Raw genomic sequence first — 26560 nt, forward strand, 5'->3', positions numbered from 1 at the left:
GGGATTAAAAGCATGGCAGCTTGGTGCCTCTTAGACTGAGACATAAGTTTAAGCATGTTTGTTTATATAAACATTTCTGAATTTTAAGGATTATATAGAATCAGTCCTTTGGAAAGTTTGATATTATGTTTATAAATGAGTCTAAGTCCTTTTCCTGGATATTTTGACTATCAGAAATAAAGGACACACTAAAAGCATTATACAATTCATCCATGTAACAAAAACACTCTTAATATTTTGAAATAAAAAAAGAAATGAATCTAATAGCAAGGATGGGAGAAATAGAATCAAGAGAGAAGATGCAATAAAATGAAGGAAAGAGGGTTAGAAGAGACTCGACAAAGTGCAGTTAATAAAAGGAAATTAGAAGACTCCTACTTTATGAGATCTTTTGAAAAAGCAACCACGTGGCCTATAATGGAATATAAATAATGCAACCAAAGTAATTTGTATATGGGCTGGTTAGAAAGTTAAACTATCCTAGCTGGCTTGCTGGAGAGTTTTGCAAGAACATGGCAATAGACTCTAGGGAAAAGAGAAGCTAATAAAGGAACTGAGCTAAGTTCTTCATATTGAAAGATTAAATACCCCATATTTATGGAATAAAAATGTATATCTTCCCCAGTATACACCTTTCCCCCTGCTCTGGTCAGTTGTTAACCTATAATCTGTACCATTTCCTGCAACTGACATTATTTTCCCAGAAATGCTTGTGGAATAACCCGTTGCTGGTTGAGAAAACTTGCCCGGAGGAGCTCAGTCTACAGGAGAGCTGTAAATGATGTGTGTGTCACTCAAGTTGCAGTGCAGGCCGAGCACTTCTTCTCATTGAAAAGGATGCAGCTCTTGCAAAAGCTCTGTTGGTTGTCTGAGTACAGTGACCATTTTATTCAGCACTTGTATTTATAGTTTGCTTTGTTCTTGGTATTCATGTTAAAACAGGACAAATCTTATCATGGTGATTAATTTCTTCAATTTATGGTTTCCAGTTAATGAGAACATACACTGTTGCCACTTGTCAATTCCTGGAAGAGTACTGGGGGGAAGTTTAAGATATCATAGAGAATACATGATCCCTAGAAACTCTAATACTAACAGAAAACTATTATTTGCATTCTATCTTTCCCAAGTAGCTGCTAGAGACATCTGCTTTATTCAACTTCTTTTCGTATCAGTGAAAGAATTTAATGTGGACTCAGATAGCTATGACATTGGACATGACCTTCCCCTAGTATTTAGGACTGTTTTTCCTAAGGGATATAATGATATATGGAATGTGATCTTGAGGGCAGTTTTTCATTAAAAAAAATTGTTGCAAATTCTTGGCCAACTCCTGGGACACCCACCTTTATGCATCTTCTTGGCTCAATTTAGTCACATTCCTCTAGCTCTCTCCTCCCCATTCTCAGCAATTAAACATTGAAGTGCCTTGGTATGTTACCGGGGTTGTAAGTTCAACTGCTTGATATATGACTCACTTCTAGTGCCCCTTCTTTCTTTCCTTTTTTTTTTTTTTTTTTTTTTTTTTACACAAGAGAGAGCCATTTGTTATATATCCAGAGCCCAAAAGTCCTTACTCCTTGACTGTTACAGGAAGGTTTTTTTTCCCCCCTCTGCAGTGAGAGAACAACAAATCAAAAGAAGATTTGACCTAAGAAAGCACATACAATATTAAAATAATTGCCAGGAGGTCAAGGTCACTATGTATATTGGAAACAAAGGAAGAGAAAATCTTTTATTTTTGATATGTTAGTCCAGTTATGTTCTTAGATCTACCAGACTGTCTCTTACAGCTAACAAATGGATTACACTCATTTATTGTGGGTAAAGGATTTCTCACTAATGTGTTTTTTATGTTTTATTTTTCCTCATTCATTGATCCCTGTTTAAAAACCATTTATTAGGTACTTCCTATGTGCCAGACACTGTTAGGAATCAATAAATTCATTACCAATAGATAATTTTTAAATTTTATTAAATTTTTAGAGACAGGGTCTTGCTTTGTTGCCCAGGCTAGAATGCAGTGGCAAGATCATAGTGCACTGCAGCCTTGAAATCCTGGGCTCAAGCCATCCTCCCGCCTCAGCCTCCTGAGTAGCTGGGACTACAGGCATGTGCCACTGCTCCTGTCTACCAAATAGATATTGAATACCTTATTAGTATTAGGTGTTAGCATTGTGGAGGGTAGAGAGAAGTGTCACATGTAGAGCTTAAAACATTTTTAGGGTGGTGTGGCACACAATAAAAATAATTGTTTAAAGGTGGTATAGAGACCAAGTATATGTGAGTCCAGATCATTGTAACCTGGTGTCAGAGAAGGCTTCCTGAAGGCAGGGGGTCAGCGAGGAGGAAGTGAGCATGGCAGGCACTATGGAGGGGTAGGTGTGTTAGGTGAAGTTGAGTAGTTATGGGAGATAAAGTTGGTTTTGCCCTTTGATATCACGTGTGCCTCAGTTTCTCTTCTGCAACATGGAGGTGATAATAGTAATGACCACACAAAGTTGTTATGAGGATTAAATGATATCATATGAAGAAAGCACTCAGCCAGAGACTGTAATGCAAAAAGCACTCGATAGATGTTAGCAATTGTTATTATTTTATATTATTAGTAGGATTGTGGGATGGCCTTAAATGCCAGGCCCCAGCATGTGAGCTTTATCTTGTAAGTAATTGAGAGTCATAGAAAATTTGAGCAGGGTCATGACAAGCTGATATAAATTTGATCAAGTAATTTGTCTACAATGAGAAGGGTGGATTGTAGACCCCTCCTACTACTTTTCTTCAAATGAAATAGTTAAAAAAATCTCCAATGCCCAGATATAGTAGAATTATTTAAGAAAAGCTATTTGATTTTTACCCAGTTTCCCAGAGAGTAGGACAAATGTAATGTATTAAAACTTGGTAGGACTGTAAAATGATATGATGGAGAGAGGTGAGTGATACATTAGGTTGCCAGCCTAGAGGTAGGCGTTCTTCAGCAGGATGAATTTCCTGACATTCTGGTATAATTAACTGCAACCCAGTTTTCTGCTAAGGCTTGGGGTTTTCTTCCCCATTGTTTCTTTCATCTTTGTTTAGAACAGTTCTGAGACCCAATATGTTTTTTGCTCTCCTGCTTTCTCCTTTTCCTTGCTGGCTCATCCATTCTGTTCTGTCTCAGACATTAGTCAAGTTCCACCACGCCATTTCTGCATTGATCCTGACCCACCTACTCTGCCTCTTAACCTTTGGAGCATCCTTTCTCAGGGCTCTGGTTCATGTAATTTAGCAGTAAATAATTACCCTCTAGGTAACACACATAATAGGTAAACATTCTTGAGATTTGTTATATAAAATGATAAAAGACTTTTCTATTTTGAGGATACTAGATGTATCAACTTTCCTGCCTTTCTTCCATCTTTTTGTAACTGGATAACAAAAGGCCTTTATTCCTGCTCCAGAAGAGGTTCAAAAGGAAGACAGAATAATGGCCAACAAACATATGAAAAAATGCTCAACATCTTTAATCATTAGGGAAATGGAAATCAAAACTGCAATGAGATATCACTTATCTCCAGTAAGAATGGCCTTTATCAAAAAATCCCCAAACAATAAATACTGGTGTGGATGCAGAGAGAGAGGAACACTCCTACACTGCTGGTAGGACTGAAAACTAGTGCAACCTCTGTGGAAAGCAATATGGAGATACCTTAGAGCGATACAAGTAGATCTACCATTTGACCCAACAATTCCACTACTGGGCATCTACCCAAAAGATCAAATGACACTCTACAAATGGGACACCTGCACTCGAATGTTTATAGCAGCACAGTTCACAATTGCAAAGTTGTGGAAACAACCCAGGTGCCAATCAATACATGAGTGGATTAATAAAATGTGGTATATGTATACCATGGAGTACTATTCAGCTTTAAGAAACAGTGGTGATATAGCACCTCTTGTATTTTCATGGATAGAGCTGGAACCCATCCTACTAAGTGAAGTATCTCAAGAATGGAAAAACAAGCACCACATGTACTCACCAGCAAATTGGTATTAACAGATCAACACCTAAGTAGACTTATAGGAATGACGTTTATCAGGTGTCGGGCGGCTGGGAGGGGGGAGGAAGGGATGGGTATATACAATCATAATGAGTGAGATGTGCAACGTTTGGGGATGGTCATGCTTGAAGCTCTGACTCGAGGGGGAGGGGGGAGCAAGGGCAATATACGTAACTTTAACATTTGTATCCCCAAAATATGCTGAAATTGAAAAAAAAAAAAAAAACGTTGTCATCCAAACAGCTTGGGGCGTGGGGCTTTCAGGAGACTTGACAAGACTGGATCCTATGGATTCATATCCTTTGGCCGGCTCTTTGTTTTATTCTTCTGGGTGGTCTGAGTGGGCCACTCTTCAGGATCTGTGGTCCTCACTGAGTAAGATGGAGAATTTTCAGCTGTGTTCAACATCTAGGAAAAATAATAAAGCCAAGAGGAGGAGAAAGAAGAATATGGGCATTACAGAGTAACACTATTCTGTTGGATGAAAGCACTGGAGAATCTGCTGGAGACTGAATTATTAATTCATTCTTTAGCAATATATTTTTCAAAATTGTATTGAGTCCAAGCATTGTTATAAGTACTAGGGATATAGCAGTAGACAAAATATGGATCTTTTAATGATCCATGTTCAATGATCCATGTTGTCTCTAGAAAGAGACCAACAGCAAATAAAACAGATAGATGAAAAAGGTATATTTGGATAGGGATCACTCTATTAGATGGATAAAACTGAATGCTATGACAACGAGGGCAGGTGGTCATAGAAGGTCTCTCAGAGGAGACAAGATGCAAGCAAAGACCTGAAAGAAGTAAGAAAGTGAACTGTGTGGATATGTGGGGGAAGAGGATTCCAGGCTGAGGGAACAGAAAGTGCAGAGGCCAGAGGAGCTTGCTTGAGATATTTGAAGAATAGCAGATAAGCCATTGTAGTTGGAGCAGAGTGATTAGAAGTCAATCCCAAGGAGTAATCTGAGGCCTGATTACCATCAGTTCCAGATTATGGTGAAGATTTTGATCTTATTTTAACTTTGATGGGAAGCCATTGGAGAGTTTGGGCAAGATTCTATTTGTTGCTATCATAGGATTCTGATACCAGTTCTACTGGGACTTGCCTATGTGAAGTTGAGTGAGCTCTTGGTCCCTCAGTTTGCTGTTAGGTAAAATGTGGATAATGGTGCTTATCCCCAAATGACATTAAGAGAACTACCTATTGGTTATCAAGGACTTGAGGCCTTCAAATGAGAGGTATGATAGTGAGTAACTACCACTGTTCTATATAGTCATTATTTTAACACTTGTCTTCTTTTTGAAATGTAAAAAAAAAAAAAAAGGTAGACCTGAACCCTAAATAGCTATGTTTTGGAAATTGAAAAAGTATTAGAGAAGTTCCATTTTTGATTTCCCTTTTGGTTCCATATGAGAGATAGGATACCTCTTTCTTGTTTAAAAAAGGCATCTTAAAAGCTTCCCAGAAATTTAAATCCAACTTATATCATAGAGTATCTCACAATTTGTTGTTCAGGCAGAGTCTGATTTCTACATAGAGATGACTTAAAAAAAATTTTTACTGTGCAAACCGTGTTTCTAGTGTATAAAAAATTGCTTGCGGAGGGTAGCTCCCAGCGTAGGAAGGCTGCTGTGTTGATCGTTTAAGTTCAATGAAATTATTTGTAGATTGTTAAAAAAATGATCTTACAGATCATCTGATCTGATCCTGTCATTTTACAAGCGAGGAAACTGAGAGAAGCGGAATCTTGAAGACAGTTTCACTGCTGGTTAGCAGGGCATCCTGGCTGAGAAACAAGATCATAAGACTTGCAGGCATCTGCTTTTTCTGCAAGTGCTCTTTCAGGCATCATGGTCTCTCCTCACATTCATAAGCTACCTACCCCAGTGTCACATTTAGACATAATTGCAATGTTACAGGAAGTGATTTGCTGTAATTTCATATCCTTTTCTATCTCTATTGTAATGATGTGTTTTGCTAATATTGGAAGTGGCGGCTGCCACAAAACTTCTCTGCTTGGTGAGGCAGCTGTACGTGAAAAAAAATTTCACAGACTATAATTTGACTCTATGCCACAAATGTTTTGCTCTGTATTTTCCTTTCTTCTGCCTCTTTCTTTGTTTCTGGCTATGGACTCTGTGAGTGGATTCTGTAGACTGTCTCACTAAAGTGATAGACTTTGACTTTTAGACTTGATCATATTTAAATTCTTACCTAGTAGCAACTTTTTTTCACATTTAATTTTTGCCTGGAAGATACATTCTAATTCTTGTCATACATAATTATTGTGATAATTTTTTAAAAGTTGTGTTTTGCATAAAGGAAGAGCTCACTAAATGTTCATTTGAAATGATCTTGGTATGTAATTTTAGGTCTTCTGGTTACATCGTTTTAATAATAGATGTGAACCATCGTCATGAAAATAAGCAAACATATATGTATAATCACCATTATGATTAACATTTTCCTTGTATATTAATCGAGATTTCTTCCAGCAAACTTACATGTGGATTCATTGAATATGAGACTATATATACATTCTCAAATATTATGAGATATATAAATATACACACACTCTTTCTATACCTTTATATCCTAATACAATAACATTTACTTGATTGACATTGAAAAACGAGCTGATATGTTCTGCTTAGACTCCTTCCTATTGATAGTGTTATAGCCCACATGGCCACTCCCTGAAATAAAAGCTGTAGCATTTGTCAGTCTCATGTGTTAGGGTATTCCTCACACAGGTAAACTTTTGTCATTCATTCAGAAATCAATGATATTTAAATAAGTCACAAATAAGTACAAGCATTACTATTTATTTCTATTGGTTTTTCTACAAAGAAATGCCCCTTAATATGTTTATATATTTTGCTTACTCATGCTGTGGAGAAATAAACTGTTGATGTTTCAGATACTTTGCCAGAAGTTGAGTAGTTAAAAATGATCTTGCCAAATAATATTCTTTGCATAATTAAAGTTCTTAAAATAATCAGGCATCACACTGGATAATCAGATGGGCGATTGAAAATGCCAAGCTGGGGGAATGCATTTCCTCAGTAATCAACAAGAGTCTATTTCCTTGTCTCTCTTCCGATCCCACCCTGAAGTGATTTCAGAGCCATCATCCTGGGAATTGCAACGGAATAAGCTCTACCTTTCACTGTGACAAATGCTTGACACAGTCTGCAGTGTTTGACTTACTGAGAAAAGCATAGATTCATCAGAGAGCTTCTTATCTCCTTTTCTCAACTCCTTTATCAAGTTCCAAAACTCTGTTTTTAGGGGAGGGTAGAGGGATAGCATGAACCAGTCAAGCAGTATTCTTCCTTTTCCCATTCCTGTGACTTTGCTGTGAGTTGTAGCATCAGGCTAGTCCTTAACTACTGTGAGTCCCTAACTCCAAACAAATGATACAATGTCCTTGGGCCTATTGATTCAAATATCAGCATACAGGGCAGACAACAACAACTGGTGGGCAACCAGTGACTCTCTGCTTGCCTGTGAGTGAGTGCACTGTAAGCTCGCCTTTCAGAAGTAGGGACACTGGTACAGAGTAGGTTAGTGCAGTAAAATGTGCAAGTGAGTTGGAAATATATAATGTGTATATATGTATTTTTATATGCATACTTGGATTTGTGGTAATATAAACCAAATTAAAAGGATCCAATCATGGTTTGCAATTGAATGGGAAAAGGATGCTATAGTGAAAGGGTCAGTGATTCAGATATCAAAATGCTTGATACATTTCAAAGTGGCAAATCTTAAATATTATTCTTCTCTAGACATTTATTAATTGAGAGTAAATAGCTAGACTCCACATTCTCTGTCTTGAAAAAATGAAGATGATAATTCCTAACATTTTCTCAGGGTTGTCTGAAGATTATCCAGATGTGATGCCCAGCAAGCCTTTTAAGGTTTTTAGTTCAAAGAAACTGTTCAGACACAATGTGTATATAATGACTGTATCATTGCTGGATTCTTCACATATAGGTTTTCAAGAGACGGTATTTTTACTTGACTCAACTTCCCGATGGTTCATATATTCTGAACTCCTATAAAGATGAGAAAAATTCAAAAGAATCTAAAGGTTGCATCTACTTGGACGCCTGCATTGATGTTGTTCAGGTAAGGCTATTGAGGTAATCTTACTTTCTCTTTCTCCGAGAGGATTATTGATGAACTATTAAGAACCTGAGCATTTTTCTGTTTTGGTTAGTGGCATCTCCATCCACCAAAACATCCGTAGTAGAAACCTCAGAGTCCCCTTCAGTGCCCCACTCTCACTCAGTGCCAATATTTAAACGTTTATCAAGTCCTTTTGAGTCTGGCTCCAAAGTGCCTTTTACCTTTTTTCTATTTTCACTGCCCTTTCTCTGATTCTCCCTTTAATCTTCTCTGGCCTAAAGTCTTTCCTGATCTAGTCCAATTTTCCTAAGACATAGATCCGGTCCTTCACTTGCCTTCTCCAAACCTTTTGGCTTTTGATTTATGGTCTTACAGAGCGAGGTGTAAAGTTCTTGCCATGACATTTAAGGGCCACAGTAATTTGGCCTCACCCTACTTTCTAGCCTCGTCTCCATGCACCCTCTTATATATTCGGTGCTCTGGTCACCCCAGGCTAAGCACTCCATGGAGTTCCACACATATGTGCCTTATCTTACTTTTTTTTCTCTTCTCGCTATATACTTTCCCCTTCTGTTCCTGTTTGAACCTTATCTTTTATGACTCAGCTTAATGCCACTTCTGCCGTGAAACGTTTTCTGTTTCCTTCCTCAACCCTGGTGCCCAACAAGTGGAATTAAACTCCACCTTCCCTGCGCTACCACTTTGCTTTTTTCTCTATCGTATAACCGAAACATACTCGAATTTGTGGTTCATTCTGCACATTCCTTTTTGGATGACAGGGACCATGCACTATTCACTTCTGAATCTCCTATAATAACTAGCAGAGTCCTGCATACAGTAGGGACTTAGCAAATCTTTTGTTGATTTGAATTACTGAGGAGGCATACACAGGGTGGGAAGTGGAGGGCAGAGAGATTATCTGAACAGGAAGTCAATTGACCAAGACACAGGAGCCGTTGTCACAGCAGCAGGGTGGCATGGTAGGCTAGATGGAGTGAGCGCTGGGCTGATTAGGAGGCAGGAGATGTTGGTTCAACACGCTCAATTTACCTAAATCTTAGTTTTCAAAACTGTAAAGTGAGATTAATAATGTCTGTGTACTCTATCAAATGAGGTTGTTGTGAGGATCAAATGAGAAAATACTTTTAGGGTGTGGTTGCACACACCTATAGTCCCAGCTTCTAGGGAGGCTGAGGCAGGAGGATCGGATCGCTTGAGTTGGGCAGCGTGCCCCATCAGGCCTGTGAACAGCCATTGTGCTCCAGCCTGGGGCACACAGTGAGACCCTGTCTCTAAAAATAATTTAAAAATTTTAAAAATTTTCTATCAAATAAGATAACACTTTTAAAAGTATAAAGATCTATGTGGGCCGGGCGTGGTGGCTCACGCCTGTAATCCTAGCACTCTGGGAGGTCGAGGCAGGTGAATTGCTTGAGGTCAGGAGTTCGAAACCAGCCTGAGCAAGACCCCGTCTCTAATAAAAATAGAAAGAAATTAATTGACCAACTAAAAAATATATATACAAAAAATTAGCCAGGCATGGTGGCGCATGCCTGTAGTCCCAGCTACTCAGGAGGCTGAGGCAGGAGGATTGCTTGAGCCCAGGAGTTTGAGGTTGCTGTGAGCTAGGCTCATGCCACGGCACTCACTCTAGCCTGGGCAACAAAGTGAGACTCTGTCTCAAAAAAAAAAAAGATCTATGTGAATCGAAGGTGCTTTTAAAATATATATAATAGCTTTCTTAATCTAACTGGAAGAAAGAGGGCACACGCATTAGCCTTAGTCTGGATTGACCTTTCTTTGTATTTCTCTCAGGATCCACTTCCCTCATCTATTTATGATCTCCCCTCCCGAATATTTTAAATGTATAAATCTTTATGACTTTACCACAGCAGTTCAATTTCATCCTTTTCTATACTTTGAAGATGAGAAGGACGAACTTTCTTGGTTCCTTCTTGAATAATGACCATGCAGTGGAAAATTATTGATTCATGAGCCTTCCTTGAAATTAATGCTGAGGGATTTGAGAGGATGTAGTGTGTCATTTCTTTTGTCATGACAGAGAAGGTGGTAAAGTAAAAGGATGTGTCATGATGTTTGAGGAAAGGAGGAGGCTTTTATTTTCCTTGTGTGCTAGTATTGAGCACAGGCCACTTCAGTGTGTTTTATGAGTCACAATGTAATGTGAACCAATGATGGTCTATATTCTTTTTTGTAAATCACTTTTCTTTTCTTTTTTTTACCTAGCCATTTTTTAAAAAAAATATTTTTAATTATTATGGATACATAATAGTTATACATATTTATGGGATACATGTGATATGTTGATGCAAGCATACAATGTGTAATTATCAAAGCAGGGTAATTGAGGTATCCATCACTTCAAACATTTATCGTTTCTTTGTGTTAGGAACTTCCCAATTCCACTTTTTCAATTATTTTGAAATATATGTTTTAATTTGTATATATTTTTTCTTCTTTAAAACTACCTTATTTTTATATAATTGTATCCTTTATAGTATAATATTTTTTTTGAGACAGAGTCTCACTCTGTTGCCTGGGCTACAGTGCCGTCGCATCAGCCCAGCTCACAGCAACCTCAAACTCCTGGGCATAAGCGACCCTCCTGCGTCAGCCTCCTGGGTAGCTGGGACTATAGGCGTGAGCCACTACACCCAACTAATTTTTTCCATTTTTAGTTGCCTGGCTAATTTTTTTTCCCATTTCAGTAGAGATTGTGGGGTCTCACTGTTGCTCCGGCTGGTCTTGAACTCCTGAGCTCAAGGGATCCTCCCACCTCGGCTTCCCAGAGTGCTAGAATTACAGGCATGAGCTCAGCCATGAAAATACAATAATTTCTTTTTAACTATGATCACCCTATCATGCTGTGGAATATTTCGGTCTTTTTTTATGCTACTGTAATAGAGTTGATATTATGTATGCCAAAGTAATTTAGGTATCTATAGTGTCTTTTATGATAAGGTATTAAATAAGTATCAGATTTATATCAGGTCACATTTAAACTTGTTCTTATGACTTGATTTTGAAAATCTATGAATATTCAAGGAAAACTTTAAGCGGATGGAAATAATAAAATGTTTTCTTGTTTTTATAGTGGTAGTTTGAATTTGCAAATCTTAAGGATGCCAAAAGGCCTTAAGTGGTTATACTTACTCAACAACTTTGTGGAAATATATATATCACTGTGCTCAGTCCTGAGGGAAACCAAAAAAGATACGCGTGACATGGTCATTCATCATCTTGGAGTGTGTATTTCTTGTTAAAAGAAGGAATTATTTCATGAAAATAGTAATGCACATTTGTGCTGAGCTGAAGTAAAAGTAAATATAAACTAATGAAATCTAACATTAAAAGAGTAACCAAACTAACTGAACACATGATTTTTCTTTTCCTCTAGTGCCCCAAAATGCGCCGTCATGCTTTTGAACTCAAGATGTTAGATAAGTATAGCCATTATCTGGCTGCTGAAACTGAGCAGGAAATGGAAGAATGGTTGATAACTTTGAAAAAGATTATTCAGATCAATACCGACAGTTTAGTGCAAGAAAAAAAGGAGACGGTAGAAACAGCACAAGGTCAGAATTTTTAAATGATTCATTGTTGAGGTAAAGCCCTTGTCTTTAATCCATAGGAATGTCCTTTGTGCAGGGTGAATGTAGAACTTTTAATCTTGAAGGCTGACCTGCTACTTCATTAAAAGTGACTATGCAGGCTGATAGACTTTTTTTTTAACATTTGATTCTGCATAGGCTCTGACACATGAAATATAACCAGACTAAAATGAATAGAAAATTTGTGGCAGATTTTCAGCAGTCCATTAAAGTTTTCCCTATGCTTTCATAATCAAAATTCCTTGCAATAAATCTAGTAGGAGAGGATGGGTGGGAGAGATAGTTAAAATATTCCTCTTAGGTGATTAGTAATGGTCTGTATGGTTTGGAACATCTGCTTTTAATGAATTTGCAGATGATGAAACTAGCAGCCAAGGAAAAGCCGAGAATATCATGGCCAGTTTGGAAAGGAGCATGCATCCGGAACTGATGAAGGTATATCTTTCTTATGGCAACTTGCTTTGAACTGACACAATACAGGATTAGCTATTAAAGTTTTAATACTAGATTCCATTTGGCAATGTCATTTCCAAGTCAAAAACCACAGCAAATTGGTAAAACAGGTAGAGATTATAAGAGAAAAGTTGCACTCTAAAACACAGATTCGTAAATGCCAACTGACAGTTTGGAAAATCTTTTTTTTTTCTAGACACCAAGAAATACTTTCAGATTTTTGTGACTATTAATTTTATCTACTAGTTCTTATTAAATTTAATTACTGTATATCATTCATAAAATAAATATTCTTTCAAGGGGCTAATGATGTAGTTCATGCACATGATAGTTGATCTAATGGCTTATATGTTAATATCATATGAAAATCATATGTTCTCAATATGTAAATATATGTATATGACTAATTTAATCAGTTAAAGATTCTGGTGAACAGACATCATTTGTGTTATTTGCTCTTTGGAGTATGAAATGAACCAGTTTTGAAAATGTAGGGGTGATTATTCTGAGTATGTTAGTAGGATATATATTTTATACTATAGATTCTATATTATAGGTTAGAAGGTTGTGACCCATTTGTTCATTTAAGTTCTTTTCAAATGTACTTATATTTTTACTTTATTCCTCTTCCTGGACTACTTAGTTATATAAATTTAGAAGTTCCTTTTTTCTATTTTAAATTTACCCCTTTGATAAGCTTCAAAGCTATTTTTAAAAATTTAGGAACACATTCATGATCCCCTGATCCAGGATTTCTATGATTTTGTGGATTTTAGTTGTATCCTCTTTGAATCTTTGCCATCCCAGACAGTGTAGCCCATTATGTGTTTCCTAAGGTGATGGAATCAGAATTGTATGGAATATTCCAAGGCTAATGCCACAGATATATAAAACATAGTCTTTTTTCTTTTATTTCTCTTTTGCATCCATGGTCTCTTGGATTCCTGTTTCGTACCGACTATAGGATGAACAGTATTCTTAGTATTATGAAGAGGCACATAGAAAGTATAAGAACTTGATCTATAGCTTCTTGTGGGTCATGGTGATGGTGATATATCACTCCCCAGCCAAGCAAGCATCCTTTATCCATCTTAAGTACATGGAAATAAAGAATGCTATATTTTTGAAGCTGTGTCATATGGCTAGTTTCACATAAACTGTGTTTAATACTGTTTTGAAGGAAATAAAGTAATATGATATATATTTTTTTTAAATTTTAGTATGGAAGAGAAACTGAACAGCTAAACAAACTCAGTAGAGGAGATGGAAGACAGAATCTCTTTTCTTTTGATTCGGAAGTTCAGGTATTAATGATATATTTCTTTAAATAGTCCTAGAATTGTTGCTTATCCATCAACAACATCTGTAAAATGTTGAAATCATTGATTTTGCACTAGCGGGGAATATAGATTGTTTTATATTTGTTTTGTTCACTTTGAACAGGTAACTTAACAACTAACTCTTCACTCAAGAGGACTGCCACATAAGCAGATAGTTTGGGACTGAATATTTATATATTTTTTTTCAATTTTCTTTGTTCTTTTCCCTTTATCTGCTCTTTGAAATGGATAAATGAAAGAACCCATAAAGATGGTTGTAGTGCTTTTTTAACCCATTAAATACAATTGCAATCTAGTGGCTGTGAATATCAGTAGAATTAATGTAAAGAAAACCCAGTGACGTGAGACATTTATTTTCCACATTTGATGTAGGCCTGTAGAACTGGGATAATTTTCAAGTCTGGCTTAATCCCACTTTAAATGGAGGGTGGTGCAGGAAAATGTGGGGTTATATACATATTATGTGTATTTTAACATCTTTCATGAGAGTTAGGTACTTTTTGTAGTAAGATATATGCAGTTAATACTTAATTCCATGACATTTTCTAATTAAATCTTTGATTTATTTAAATGGAAAAAGTCTACAGTATATAAATGTTGCAAATATTTTTCCTAACTGAAAATATTTCATGAGAAAATGATGGGAGAGGGGTTGATTTTTTTAAAATTTTATTTTTCTTTTTTCTATATGAGCTTTCTAGTTAAAATCTTTGATTTTGTTTGAACTAGGTGTGTGCTACATAAGCATTACAGTATTTTTCTTAGGGAAAATATATTATGAAAATATAAAATAATTGGGAGAAGACTGATTTCATTGTTTTTTCTTTTTGCTTCATATGGTTTTCTAATTAAAAATTTTTATTGCATGTAACCAAAATGTTTGTACCCCCATAATACCCTGAAATAAAAAAAAAAATTATTAGTTTCACAAGGAAAAAGTTACAGTCTATGAATAATGCATACATTTTTTCCTTCAATAAAAATATCCCATAAGAAGATATAATTATTTGGGGAAAGTTGATTTTAAAAAATATTTCCCTTTTTTCCCCTCCAGCATTATATTGCTTTGGTTTAAGTCATGTGATTAAAAAAATACGAGTATAGCAAGGCTCAGGAATGTTAATTCTAAGACATTCATTCAGAAATGTACTTGTTCCAAGCTAGTCTGAGCCTTTGATCCACCTCCCCCAGCCCCCCTGCCCATAATGGGGCTCTAATTGGACATGTCAGGCTCTTTCATTGTATACAAAGGAGCCAATTGACTGTGGTTGAAACTAAATCCAATATCTTTAAAAAATTGTAGTATAGTGTTTTTGTGGTCATAAAACTAAACCGATTTTATGTTTGAGTTGTTTATCAGTAAGCTACGGTGAGAGAGAAATTCACAGTTGTGGTGAAACTTCAAGGACAACAAAAAACTAAATTTAAGGAAGGCAGTGTTGCCAAAGAGAAGCCCATGTTGTATGTATTGAGTACATTTTTTTTTTTTTTTTTTTTGAGACCGAGTCTCACTTCTGTTGCCCGGGCTAGAGTGCCATGGTATCAGCTTAGCTCACAGCAACCTCAAACTGCTTGGCTCAAGCAATCCTTCTGCCTCAGCCTCCCGAGTAGCTGGGACTACAGGCATGTGCCACCACGCCCAGCTAATTTTATATGTATGTATGTATGTATATATACATATATATATACATATATATATATTTTTTTTAGTTAGACAATTAATTTCTTTCTATTTATAGTTAGAGATGGGGTCTTGCTCTTGCTCAGGCTGGTCTCGAACTCCTGACCTTAGCAATCCACCCGCCTTGGCCTCCCAGAGTGCTAGGATTACAGGCGTGAGCCACCGTGCCCGGCCGGAGTTGAGTACCTTTTCTAGGTGAAGTGCCATCGCATCATTTTAGCCTTCTCCTTTGGTCACAGTTCAGCATGTAGAGACACAAGCTTAGAGAATAAAGAAATGCTGGCCAACTAAAGGGGATGGCTGAAAGTTTGAACTTCTGAAGAAGGCCATATATCCCATCATTGCACTCACAGGCCTCAGAAGGGAAAGGATTTGGGGGCTGGGGTGGTTTGGTCCAGTTCTCTTCACATTCCACTGTCTGAGTAAGACAGAAAGGAGAGCAGATAAATGTGCGGAAATGAGAATTGATCTCCATGGCAATGACTTGCCTCTGCTGGCTGCATGGATAGATAAGTGTTCAAGAGGGAGCTGTCTAGTCCCACACATTTGTATTCCTTTGTAGATAAATAGATTCAAAGGGAAAAAAATCATGCTTTCAGGTACAAATGTTATACATTAGGCCCTTTTAAGAAGGATTTTGTCAGCAATACAGACTTGGTTAGAACAGCTATTAATTATCCAAAGTTCTTCAGGCACTATACCTGTTTTGGCTTGAATTACTTAAGTAATTGAGAAAAATTGTTGTGTTTCTTGGCTTGAGTTTTCCATACTGGCAGTGTATTCTGCTCAGATTCACCCAGTCTTTTTCTGCCTACCACATCTATGGCCTTAATGAAAGTGTGGTAAATTGTCCCACAATCTATAGTTTTCTTGCTCTTTGTGAATAGAATGTTCAAACATTCAGAATGAACAAATGAACTTAGATTGCCCGAGCCTTGTGAGCTGCAAAGGTTTCTAGGAGTTTTCTTTGAGGAGGGACAGATTCCTCCCCCAATAAGAGGAATTTCTGGACTCTCAGTATCTTTTTTTAAAAAACTTGCTCTTATTTTGAAATACCAATAATTTTTAAAAATATATCTCTGTGGCAGCCAGAGTACATTCCCCAGCTCTGTTAGAAGCTGAGCTCAATGTTTATCAATTTCCTAAGCAGATGCCTCTTCCTCTGTTCATCATTTAAACGTAGGTGGTCCCTGGGGTTCCAGCCTTGTCTGCCTGTCAACCTAGATGCTGCTTACTTCTGAATCCAGATCTTCAGCTCAGGCCTCTTCTGTTTTTCCAACCACCTACTAACTGGACTCATCATTTCTCCTGGACCTACCCCCACATCTGTCATTCATTTGTAGTTCATGACCAAGTTCATAACATCACTGTGTATTGAATGTCCCAAGTTTAGAGACCATTGTGTTATTCTTAATGCCTCTCATACCTATTCCTGTCCATCTTGCCTCCTGTATAGCTCATAAAGGAAACATATATTTTTCAGAGAAGATAAGCAATAAACAATAAATAAATATAAAAATTAATGTTAGAAAAATAAGTAAGAAAGAGGGCATATAGACTGTCAGGGAGTATGCAGTTTTCTATAGGGAGTTAAGAAGGACTCTGTGGAAGTACCATTTGATCAGAGACATGTATGAAATGAGGGAACAAGCCATGCTGTTGTCTGGGGGAAGAGATTTCCTGACAGAACAGCAAATGTAAAGGTCCTGTGTTGGGAGTATACTTGGTGTGCTGGAAAAATAACCAAGGAAGCCGGTGTGGCTGGAATGGGGTGGGAGAGGCAAGAGTGTGGTAGGAGACGAGGTCGGGGGTAAGAGGAAGCCATGAGTGCTGCCTGGCATGTAGGGCTTTGTAGGCGATAGGACAGACTTGTGACTTCTCCTTTGTCTTAGATCAGATTCTCATCATCTCCCTCCAAGATTTCTCCACCAGTGTTTAACCTCAGTGTAAAAGCTCCACAAAGGCATGACGAATGAAAAAATAAAGCATTCAAATGAGGAATGGACAGAGAACTGTTGGGTCCTGCCATTCTTACTACATTAATGTGAATTTGTATTAATCTATATTACTATGAATCCTATCTTTGTTTGGAAAATGATTCACACTATCTGTTTTGTAGAGGTTGGACTTTTCAGGAATTGAACCCGACATAAAGCCATTTGAAGAAAAGTGCAACAAGCGTTTCTTGGTAAATTGCCACGATTTAACTTTCAATATCTTGGGTCAAATTGGAGACAATGTGAAAGGACCGCCCACAAATGTATGTATGACTTTTCCTTCTACCTCCCTTGATTCAGCACATTAAAGAAATGCCTTTGTTTTTTATTGCTGAGAACCAATGTACTATATTAAAATTCACTTGCTACATATTATTGTGATAAATTAGACATGGAAGGATTTCATACATCTCTTTCTTTTGTCAAAATATGAATATATTCTCATCTTGAAGAGGATTCATGAAAGTCTTACCTACTCAGAATAACAGATAAAATAGGTTCTTGACATTCAAGAGGGACATGTTCCCCAAACCTAGAAAATCCTGAAATTTGTGAATTCTACTAGAGATTATGATTTCTTCTGTGAAATTGGTTCATAGCAGTGAGTAAGGATCACTGAAGCCATGCTGGGATACAGATGCTGTGCAGTCTGCTATGCTCACTCACTGTTCTATAGAATGAGATTCACTTAGGTCTGCAGAGAAAATTCTAATTATTAGCTGTCATGGATCATTTGAGTTGCTCAGAATACTTGAAACTCTAAATGTAAAACCCTCAAAGAGACTGTATTTTATGTTCATCTTTATTTCTTGGTTCTAGTTTTGTCTGTTACAAATATCAACAGTAATGATTGATTCCCTTACAAAGTAGCTGAAATGTACTAGCAGACTTTTCTGTGTGTAAAGGGTTAATCCTTATGCCATCTGGCATGAAATTTCTCTTTGTGACCAGCTTTCAAATGCCATCTGTAGAGAGGAATCATGTCTTCCAAAATTGCTGATGGGGCAAAGCTTTTGTCAAGTAATTTGATGTTGACTGATATTAGCTCTTATGAAATGTATAGTCCAGTAAATTGTAACATGAGAGAAGAGAAGATTCGTTTCTACTGTATAATATTGGCATTATTTTTTAGGTAGTTTCAGTAAATATGTAGAGAATTGAATTTTAATCATAGAACAATCAATGTTTTTTAGATGTAGCTTTTGATTTCAACTTGTCTATTTTTTTAATTTATAAATTGTGAGATCATTTACACCTGACAAAAGTTACAATTTGATAAAGTCTGTTGTTTTGGAATGCTCTTTTTTTTATGCAGATGAGCCATAATACAATTTAGCTAAATGTTGAATTCAGAAAAGAACTGTAATCACAAAACTTGAGGAATCAAAAAATGTTATTTTTGTAATTGTGTCCTTCTCCCCCATGCCACCCCAGAAATCTTAGTTTTAAAATGCAATTGTTTTAATTCCCAGGTCGAGCCATTTTTTATCAACCTATGCTTATTTGATGTAAGGAACAATTGTAAGATTTCAGCTGACTTTCACATAGATCTGAATCCCCCATCTGTCCGTGAAATGCTGTGGGGCACGTCAACCCAACTCGCCAGTGACGGCAACCCAAAGGGCCCTTCATCCGAGGCTTTCATTCATGGAATTGCTGAGTCTCAGTTACGCTACATAAAACAGGTAACCGAATGATCTTTAGCCTTGATAGCACATTCAGATTAAGAATCAGCAATGTTCTTGCGTTATTTCATGGTTTCAGGCCAGTGTTTTCACGGCATTCCATCTCTTGTAAGGTCTGTCTTTTTCTGGTGACTGAAGTTGGAAGCGAAATATAGAAACCACCAAACATGCTAGTAACACGTTGGCAAGATAACACTTTTAATGAGACCAGGATGTGAGACTGAAAGGAAGTATTTTGTGAGATAGAATGCAGACACACCCCACACATGCACACTGGTGCATACTTCTGAGCAAGGCAATCGGTGCCCTAAAGGTGTGGATTTTTTGAAGAAAAGCTGACTGTGTATTAACTCTCTTGCCCCTAATTCTCAGGTCCATTATGAGTAGGTTATTTCAGTGGACCATATGGGCTGTTTATACAAAGGGTTCTGCTTGAAAAGCAACGGGAGGGAACTGCTTGTGTCACAGCTGTACTGCTGCTCTCCTCTGTCTTATCTGGTGCAAAGAATCCCCTATAGAAAGATCCTAACCGTTCCTTGGCATTCTGACCTCTGACCAGACTGGAGGCCACAAGAGGTTAGGTGGAGCAGAATTGATGGTCTGTTCTCTAGACTTTTGTAGCTAAAAGGAAATGAGAGCATGGCATAGAATTAAAGTGGGAAGAGGCACATGAACAAAACTGCTCACATTGTAAGGAGATTTATTTTTTCCACAATAAAAGATGTTTCCTTTTTTTCTGATTATAAAGATAAATACATTCTTATATAGAAAATTAAAACAATATAAGAAGTATAAAGAAGAAAGTAGGTACATTTTTATACTTTTTGTGCTTGGTTATATTGATACAGAAGGTATTCCGGCTTTTATTGAACAGTGTTTATATAATTGAAATTAAATTATATCCAATTATGGTGATATTACAATTAATTTAGAATAGAGACAAGGATTAGTAAAGCTCCTGACCCCTATCTCCCCCAGCTGTGGGAAATTGGAAGACTGAATAAAAGCTTACTGAAATTTGTCTTTAAAAAAAAAAACAGCAGCAAGTAAAAATCACCACCCATAGATAATAACCATTAACATTTTGGTAATGTACTAGTTGGTACATTATATATACTCTTATAAAAATTATATCAGATTCATGCTTTTATATCTACTGTATTCATTTAACATGTTTATCATTCTATATCAATTTCTATAAATCAGTCACATTTGTATTAAAGGCTAACATGGTATCCCATTGATTTAGCTACTTAGGATATTTCTAATTTTTTGATACCATAAATGATGCTACATTGAACCTCCTTGTGCATACAGCTTGACTCGTTTGTTGTGTTAGCTCCTTAGAATAAATTCCAAGCATTGGGATTTTCTGGGTCAAAGATTATGCCCATTGATACAGATTACCAAATGATAGCAGAAGACTTCTTTCTATGTACTGTTACTATGCTTTTGGGGATGTGGATCTGTGGTGGCTTTTCCCCAAGTTGTACTTTGTTCTCTTATAACCACTTAGTTTGTTACTTGGACTATAGTTGTCACTTATATGAGCATTCCACTACACTGGTGGATGCTTCTAAAAGAGGGATTTAGCAAGTACAGTATTATAAGTATTTGAGAAAATGCTATTGAGTTACGTGTTTAAAATTTCCTGTATAATACTAAATATTCCTTTTAAGGTGATGATGTATTTATTGTATTATTTCAGTGTACTACTCAACTGTATGTTCAATGTAGGAGGTTTACATTACAGTTTCAGTTGTCATCCAGCTTGTAATCTAGGTCAGGAAGAAAATCAACGTTTAAAAAATATCTCCTGTGTGCTGGCATTTTCTATTGGTGTCTCATGTAATCATAATAGTCTTGAGAAATGGTATAATTATTGCTGTTTTACAAATGAAGAAACTGAAGCTCAGGGAGGTTAAGTAAGCTGCCTGCCATTGCATAGCTAGAGGGGCGAAGATAGGACTTGAACCCTAGGTCTCTTTGAAAGAACTCAATCAACAATATTAGACAGAATGTAATTAAGTGCTGAAGTATATAATACCACCACATTCCTTGGCATGTCCTAGGGGCTGTGTAAGTGCTGGGGGCTGGGGTGAGGGGACCTGACCCATTCAATCTAGGGAAGGAGCATGAAGTAGGTGAGAGTTGCCCTGGGGTCAGGGGCAAATCCATGCTTCCTTGGTGGGAAAGGAGGATTGGCCCTAAAGGGCCTGTCTTCTAGCCTACATGGGATTCCTGGGTGCTTTCTGGCCACTTTCTGCATATTGGGGACAGAGAGAGGGTTAGAAACTGATGGGACAAAAGTTAATACAGCCCCAGAATGTCCCCCACTTTGGAATCCCTGGTCAGTTAGAAAGTGGACATCTCTATACCTTAGCATCCTTATCTGTAAAGTGGAGATAATGATAGTACCTGCATCCAGGGGCTGTTCTGAGGCTCTAACAAGGTGTACTGTCCCCAGAAAGGACTCCACTATGACAGGCACACTGATTTTGCTCCATGCCGCATAGCAGTTGGGAATAGTATCAGTAATGGTGATCTCAGATAAACAAGTGAAAACTGTGTGCTTTTATCAATGATCAAAAAGCTTAAAATTATAATAGTCCTTGTTGGCATCAGTGTGGGGAAATGCCTAGAGTACTGGGAGTGGGAAACAGGTGCTCAGTAAATGTTAGCTATAGCAATAAATCAGTATTACTATTTCTAATCCGGCCTCATCATGTGCAATATTGGACACATGAGCCTCACAATTGAGGGGCAGTATGTAGCATGGGCTGTGTAGTCTAGAAGCCTAAGCTGCAGTCTTCACTTTCTTACTTGCTGCATAAACCTCTCTGAGCCTCTATTTCTTAATCTGTAAAATGTATATACTGGTGCCTACATCAGAAGATTTTGATGAAGACTGAATGAGATAAGGCACAAAAACTGTCTAGCATGGTTTTGTGGCAGTTAGCATAAGATTGCACTGAAGGCACACTGCTCAGCATACCTTCTGTAGGGGCAGCTCGGGCAGGCTGCCAGCCTGGTCTCATAGCTTGAGCAGCATGTTCCCAGCAGTATGGGAGGGCAAGTTTCGTGACCTTGAGATGCTTTGATCAGCCGTCCTAGTGATAACCAGGTACCTGATGTGCATTTTTTCATTTATTCCATGTAAGAAGTGCATGGAATCACCATTACTATCATTATCCCCATTTCATAGATGAGAAACCTGAGACTTAGAGAGAATGTGACTTGACCCAAACCCATAAATGCTGGAGCCAGAATTTGAACCCAGGAAATTTGCCTCCTGAGTAATTTTTAACCACTTCATTCCATGCGTGCTGTTTGGGAATGCAACGCTGAGCCAGCCATTACCTGGGCTCCTTACAAGCTGTTTGACTTTGGGGGAATTACTAGCTTCTTAACACTCAATTTGCTGTTTTGCCCTGTGTACCTCAGAGGCTTCTATCTGGAACAAATGAGATAATGTGTCTGAAATGCTTTGAAATCTGGAAAGCTCTTTATTAACAAAGTTGGTAGTATACCAAGTAGAAAAAGAAAACTTGGTAGACACCCAGCGATGGATTTTTCCACTCAAATTCATTTGTGTTGTGTTCCTTTAAACAACAGACATAACCAACTAACAGGCTATGTAGAGGATATTTTATTTGGAAGGGGCCAAACTGGACAGGGGATGATAAGGTTGTTGTACATTCATTCAAGGAAAACTTATGTAACTTTGATTGCATCTACGTTAGTACACTTAAATTGTACAGGGACAAAATGAGTTTTGGATCCTCTGTTTCCTATCCTTACATTGAAAGCACCAGAGGTCTTTGACTGCAATAAAGGAATGTTTTCTAGAGGGTGATTTAATTTACATGTTAGAGCTGTAAAGTATTTTCTTCCTTCTTAGCTTCAGTTAGTATTAATTAAATGTGTATGAATTATCCTGGAGTTACATGCATCTGTATTTAAAAATGCACATCTAGTTACACTTGAGAAATGCACACTATTTTAACACATGCCAATTAGGCCAAACAATGTACATAGTATTAATTAGGTCTAAAAACTCGCCTTGCAAACACAGGCAAACAGAAGAGGTGAAGCAACATTGGTTTCACCTGCACTTTGGGACTAATCGACATGAAGTTGATGACAAAATATAACATTTTGAAAGGAACATTGGGATCTTTGAAAACTGTATGAAAGGAAGTGCTACCTATTTCTAGGACCCTGGACATAATCCTTTGTTGAATATCAACATTCTATACTAAACACCTATTAAGAATCATTAACTAAATAATTGTATGTACAAGGTTACATAAAAATGTCTAATGGAAGCAATTTTTTCCTAGGGAATTTTCTCAGTGACGAATCCACATCCTGAAATTTTTCTGGTTGCAAGAATTGAAAAGGTGCTACAGGGAAACATTACACACTGTGCAGAACCTTACATCAAAAATTCAGATCCTATAAAGGTAATTTGTAAAGATAACATTTTAAATAACAATATTTTCAGAATATATAGCATGCTTAGAGACTATGCCCTTCTTGGGGGCTGGGGGGCATAGTCTCTAAGCATGCTATATATTCTGAAAATATTGTATACTATGTGAGTATGTATGCTAAAGCTTGAACATAGTGGGTTTTTTCCCCCTTTCATTTACGTTCAGTTAACAGGACAATCTGATTTCTGCTTGCTTATCAGAATAAAAGCTAAAGGCTTTTAGGCAACATCTGCTAATTGGCATGGTATCCTTGGCAATAGCCACTCTTTTCCTTTCTCACAGCCTTCCATACAGCCCTAGAATGTCAGAACTAGGAGGGTAAAGACAATCCAGTCCAATAGCTCTCAAATGCCAGTCCATACCCAGCTTTACTCCTGTTTGTGATAAAATGAGAAAAGACAAACACACAGTGAGCATTTCATGGAGCTAAACGTATTTAATTTGAAGGGCTGCCCTTTACTCTGAGATTTTTGTCTTTCCTCCTTTTTTAAAGGTTATGCCTATCTTTATTTCATGAAATGTTGGCATATTAAATAGTAGGGATTTCTTATTTTATTTTGTTGAATATTAAAGTTGGTAACCCTATATCACCATCCAAATTCATGTACTATGAAATCCAACTATTTGCAAATCGTTGATCTAATCCCATCCTTTTATTGTATAAATGAGAAATCTGAGGCCCAGGGAGGGAAAGGATTCGTGGATCAGTTCATTAGTGGCACTCCAGCTACTGCTTATTTGTAAAGTGTCAATCTGTTGTATGTGGCATTTTGTTGTGTATCCAAATAGTGTTTATTAAGTGGAAGATGCTGATGAGATGTGAATAATTTGTGGGGGAAAATGTCTCAACAGTATAGATAAAAGCCTCTAGCCTTCTGTATCTCTAGGGATAAGCATGCAGCCGGCACTTTGCAGCCTGTTCTGACTCTATAGGCAGTTTATCTCTTTTGTCATCTCTCAGTGCCTGTGCAAACAGCAGCTCCTACACACACTAATTGCATTCACTCTTGGTCACTTGTTCCTTATCTTGAGAGTAGAAAGGTCAACTGTATCCAGAGCAAACTTCTTCCAAGAATGAGGAGCATCTGCCTGCTGTGTGAGAGGAAATGCACATTAAAACTGCTAAAGATTTTTCCAGTAGAAGTGTTTGGTGCCAAATGTGCCCTCCATCTATTTTTGTCTGTCTGCTCCTATTAATATAATGGAGAAGGCTCTGTTAATGAGAAAATGCGAAACTTTTATGAAATACTTTGATCTTAGAAAATGGGTAGCTGCTGTGTGTCACTCAGCCACCTATTTGTGGCTATTTCTACATTTTTTCTGGGTTTTTTTTTTTGATGTTTTATATTGATAAGTTGGGGAAGTTATGTTTCTGGGTGTGTCCATGGCAGTTTGGACAAATATGAGGCTGTCTTTTTATTTCTGATTTTAGACAGCCCAGAAGGTGCACAGGACAGCTAAGCAAGTGTGCAGCCGCCTTGGACAATACAGAATGCCCTTTGCTTGGGCTGCCAGGTTTGTACGAATATAATTCTAACCATTTTGTTCATTCTCATATGTGTAGTTGAAGGCTGTTGTCCTTACCAGCATTCAGCGATCTCTGTCTGGCAGAACAATTATATCTTGGGACACTTGGGATATAAGAATTCTTTATCTTAGAATTTGCTGTGCATCAAAGACCCTGTCATAATTTCATATGTCTTGCTTTAGGGAAGTTTTCTTTGGCTCAGGCTACTGATTGACTGACACCACTTAAATTTTACTACATTTTAAAGCAGAACTTATTTGCTAAAGTGGTAGAATTTTTTCCAGAAAACCAGAAATTATAGTGAATTATGTACAGTATGCCCACTATTTCAAAGTTGGTTGGGATTTTGCTTTGAAAGACGATCATAGAATAATTCTGGAAAATGTACTAAAAATTCAAAGACAATATAGTCATTAAATGCAAGTGTGTAATTAACTAATAGATTTTCTTACTTCCTGATGACAAATTCTGCCAACCTTTTGGGGGTAGCGTATTTGAAAGTACGAGTTATTTATACCTCATATCTGATGATAGGTTACATTATTTTCTCCAAATTTTGTAAGTCTACATGCAGTGATTATTTAAAGCATATTTCTTGTTTATCGCCCCTTTTGAAGTACAGGTTCATGGCTTGTTTGTGGTACAACCTGTACAGCTCCCTGGAACTTCTGGGGAAAGGGCACCATGTTCTTCTGAATAATTCAATCAATTATGTTCAGTGGGTACTGAGGAGTAGCATAAGGGTAGGAGAGTCTAAGTTAATTAACTCACTATTTTCTAATCATTTCTTTTTTGGGAGGATCTTAAAATATATTGTTTGTTGGTAGATGAAAAGTCACCATTGTCATTGTTTATCTGGTTAAAAAAAAGTGATAGCCAAAGACAAATGAGTAGCAGAGTAGCAGAGGTTGGTTTATGTGGGCATTATAGAAGGTGAAGAATGGCTTGTAAATATAAGCGTGCTTGTAATGCCCCAGCCTGAAAAGTCAATTGCTGCTGCTATCATTGTTGACAGTTATTAATTGCTAATTCTGTCAAGGCACTGGTCTAAGTGCTTAATGTATATTATCTTAAGAGGTGAGGGCTATTATCCCCATATTGGAGGTGAGGAAATTGAGGCACAAAAGTAAAAAATAAAGACAAAGACAGAAATCTTTGCCCAAGTTCACACAGCATGTGGCAGAGCAGGGATCAGAACTCAGAGCACCTAACTTCAGAGCACACTCTAGACTACCATGGCATACTGCCCCTTTTGGTCAGTAGCAGTAACTGCTTGCTGCTATTTTGCCAGTAGAAAGATTATAATAATTTTGAAGTCTTCAAAATTAGCTTTCATCCCTAGTTCTGATGAGGAATTATGCTATTTTTTTTTCCTTCTGAGTTGTTTTGGTTGTCAGCAGTATCAGGAACTCACTCAGAAGGCTTTGCTGGAGTATGTAAAAGATGTATGATAAATCCCTGTTTACTGGAAATAAAGGAGGTATGCTTACAAGTAGGAACAATGGGGTTAATGCTTATAACCACATCCTCACAGGCTCTGCCAGGGGGAATTATGTTTCTGACT

The 26560-nt window shown here is 37.3% G+C and overlaps 1 protein-coding gene across 2 annotated transcripts in view; it reads left to right on the top strand.

Annotated features, from left to right (window-relative positions):
* Positions 1–26560, top strand: part of DOCK11 (dedicator of cytokinesis 11) — a 177445-nt gene that overhangs the window by 52279 nt on the left and 98606 nt on the right. For both annotated transcript variants that reach the window (XM_012739482.3, XM_012739489.3), the window contains exons 7-14: positions 8050–8184; positions 11603–11780; positions 12172–12251; positions 13490–13573; positions 17410–17550; positions 18760–18972; positions 23316–23438; positions 24901–24983. In XM_012739482.3, the coding sequence (XP_012594936.2) occupies positions 8050–8184; positions 11603–11780; positions 12172–12251; positions 13490–13573; positions 17410–17550; positions 18760–18972; positions 23316–23438; positions 24901–24983 (1037 nt within the window). The remainder of the gene's footprint in view (positions 1–8049; positions 8185–11602; positions 11781–12171; positions 12252–13489; positions 13574–17409; positions 17551–18759; positions 18973–23315; positions 23439–24900; positions 24984–26560) is intronic.

The sequence above is a fragment of the Microcebus murinus genome, chromosome X, assembly GCF_040939455.1.
Source record: "Microcebus murinus isolate Inina chromosome X, M.murinus_Inina_mat1.0, whole genome shotgun sequence".
Taxonomy (NCBI): domain Eukaryota; kingdom Metazoa; phylum Chordata; class Mammalia; order Primates; family Cheirogaleidae; genus Microcebus; species Microcebus murinus.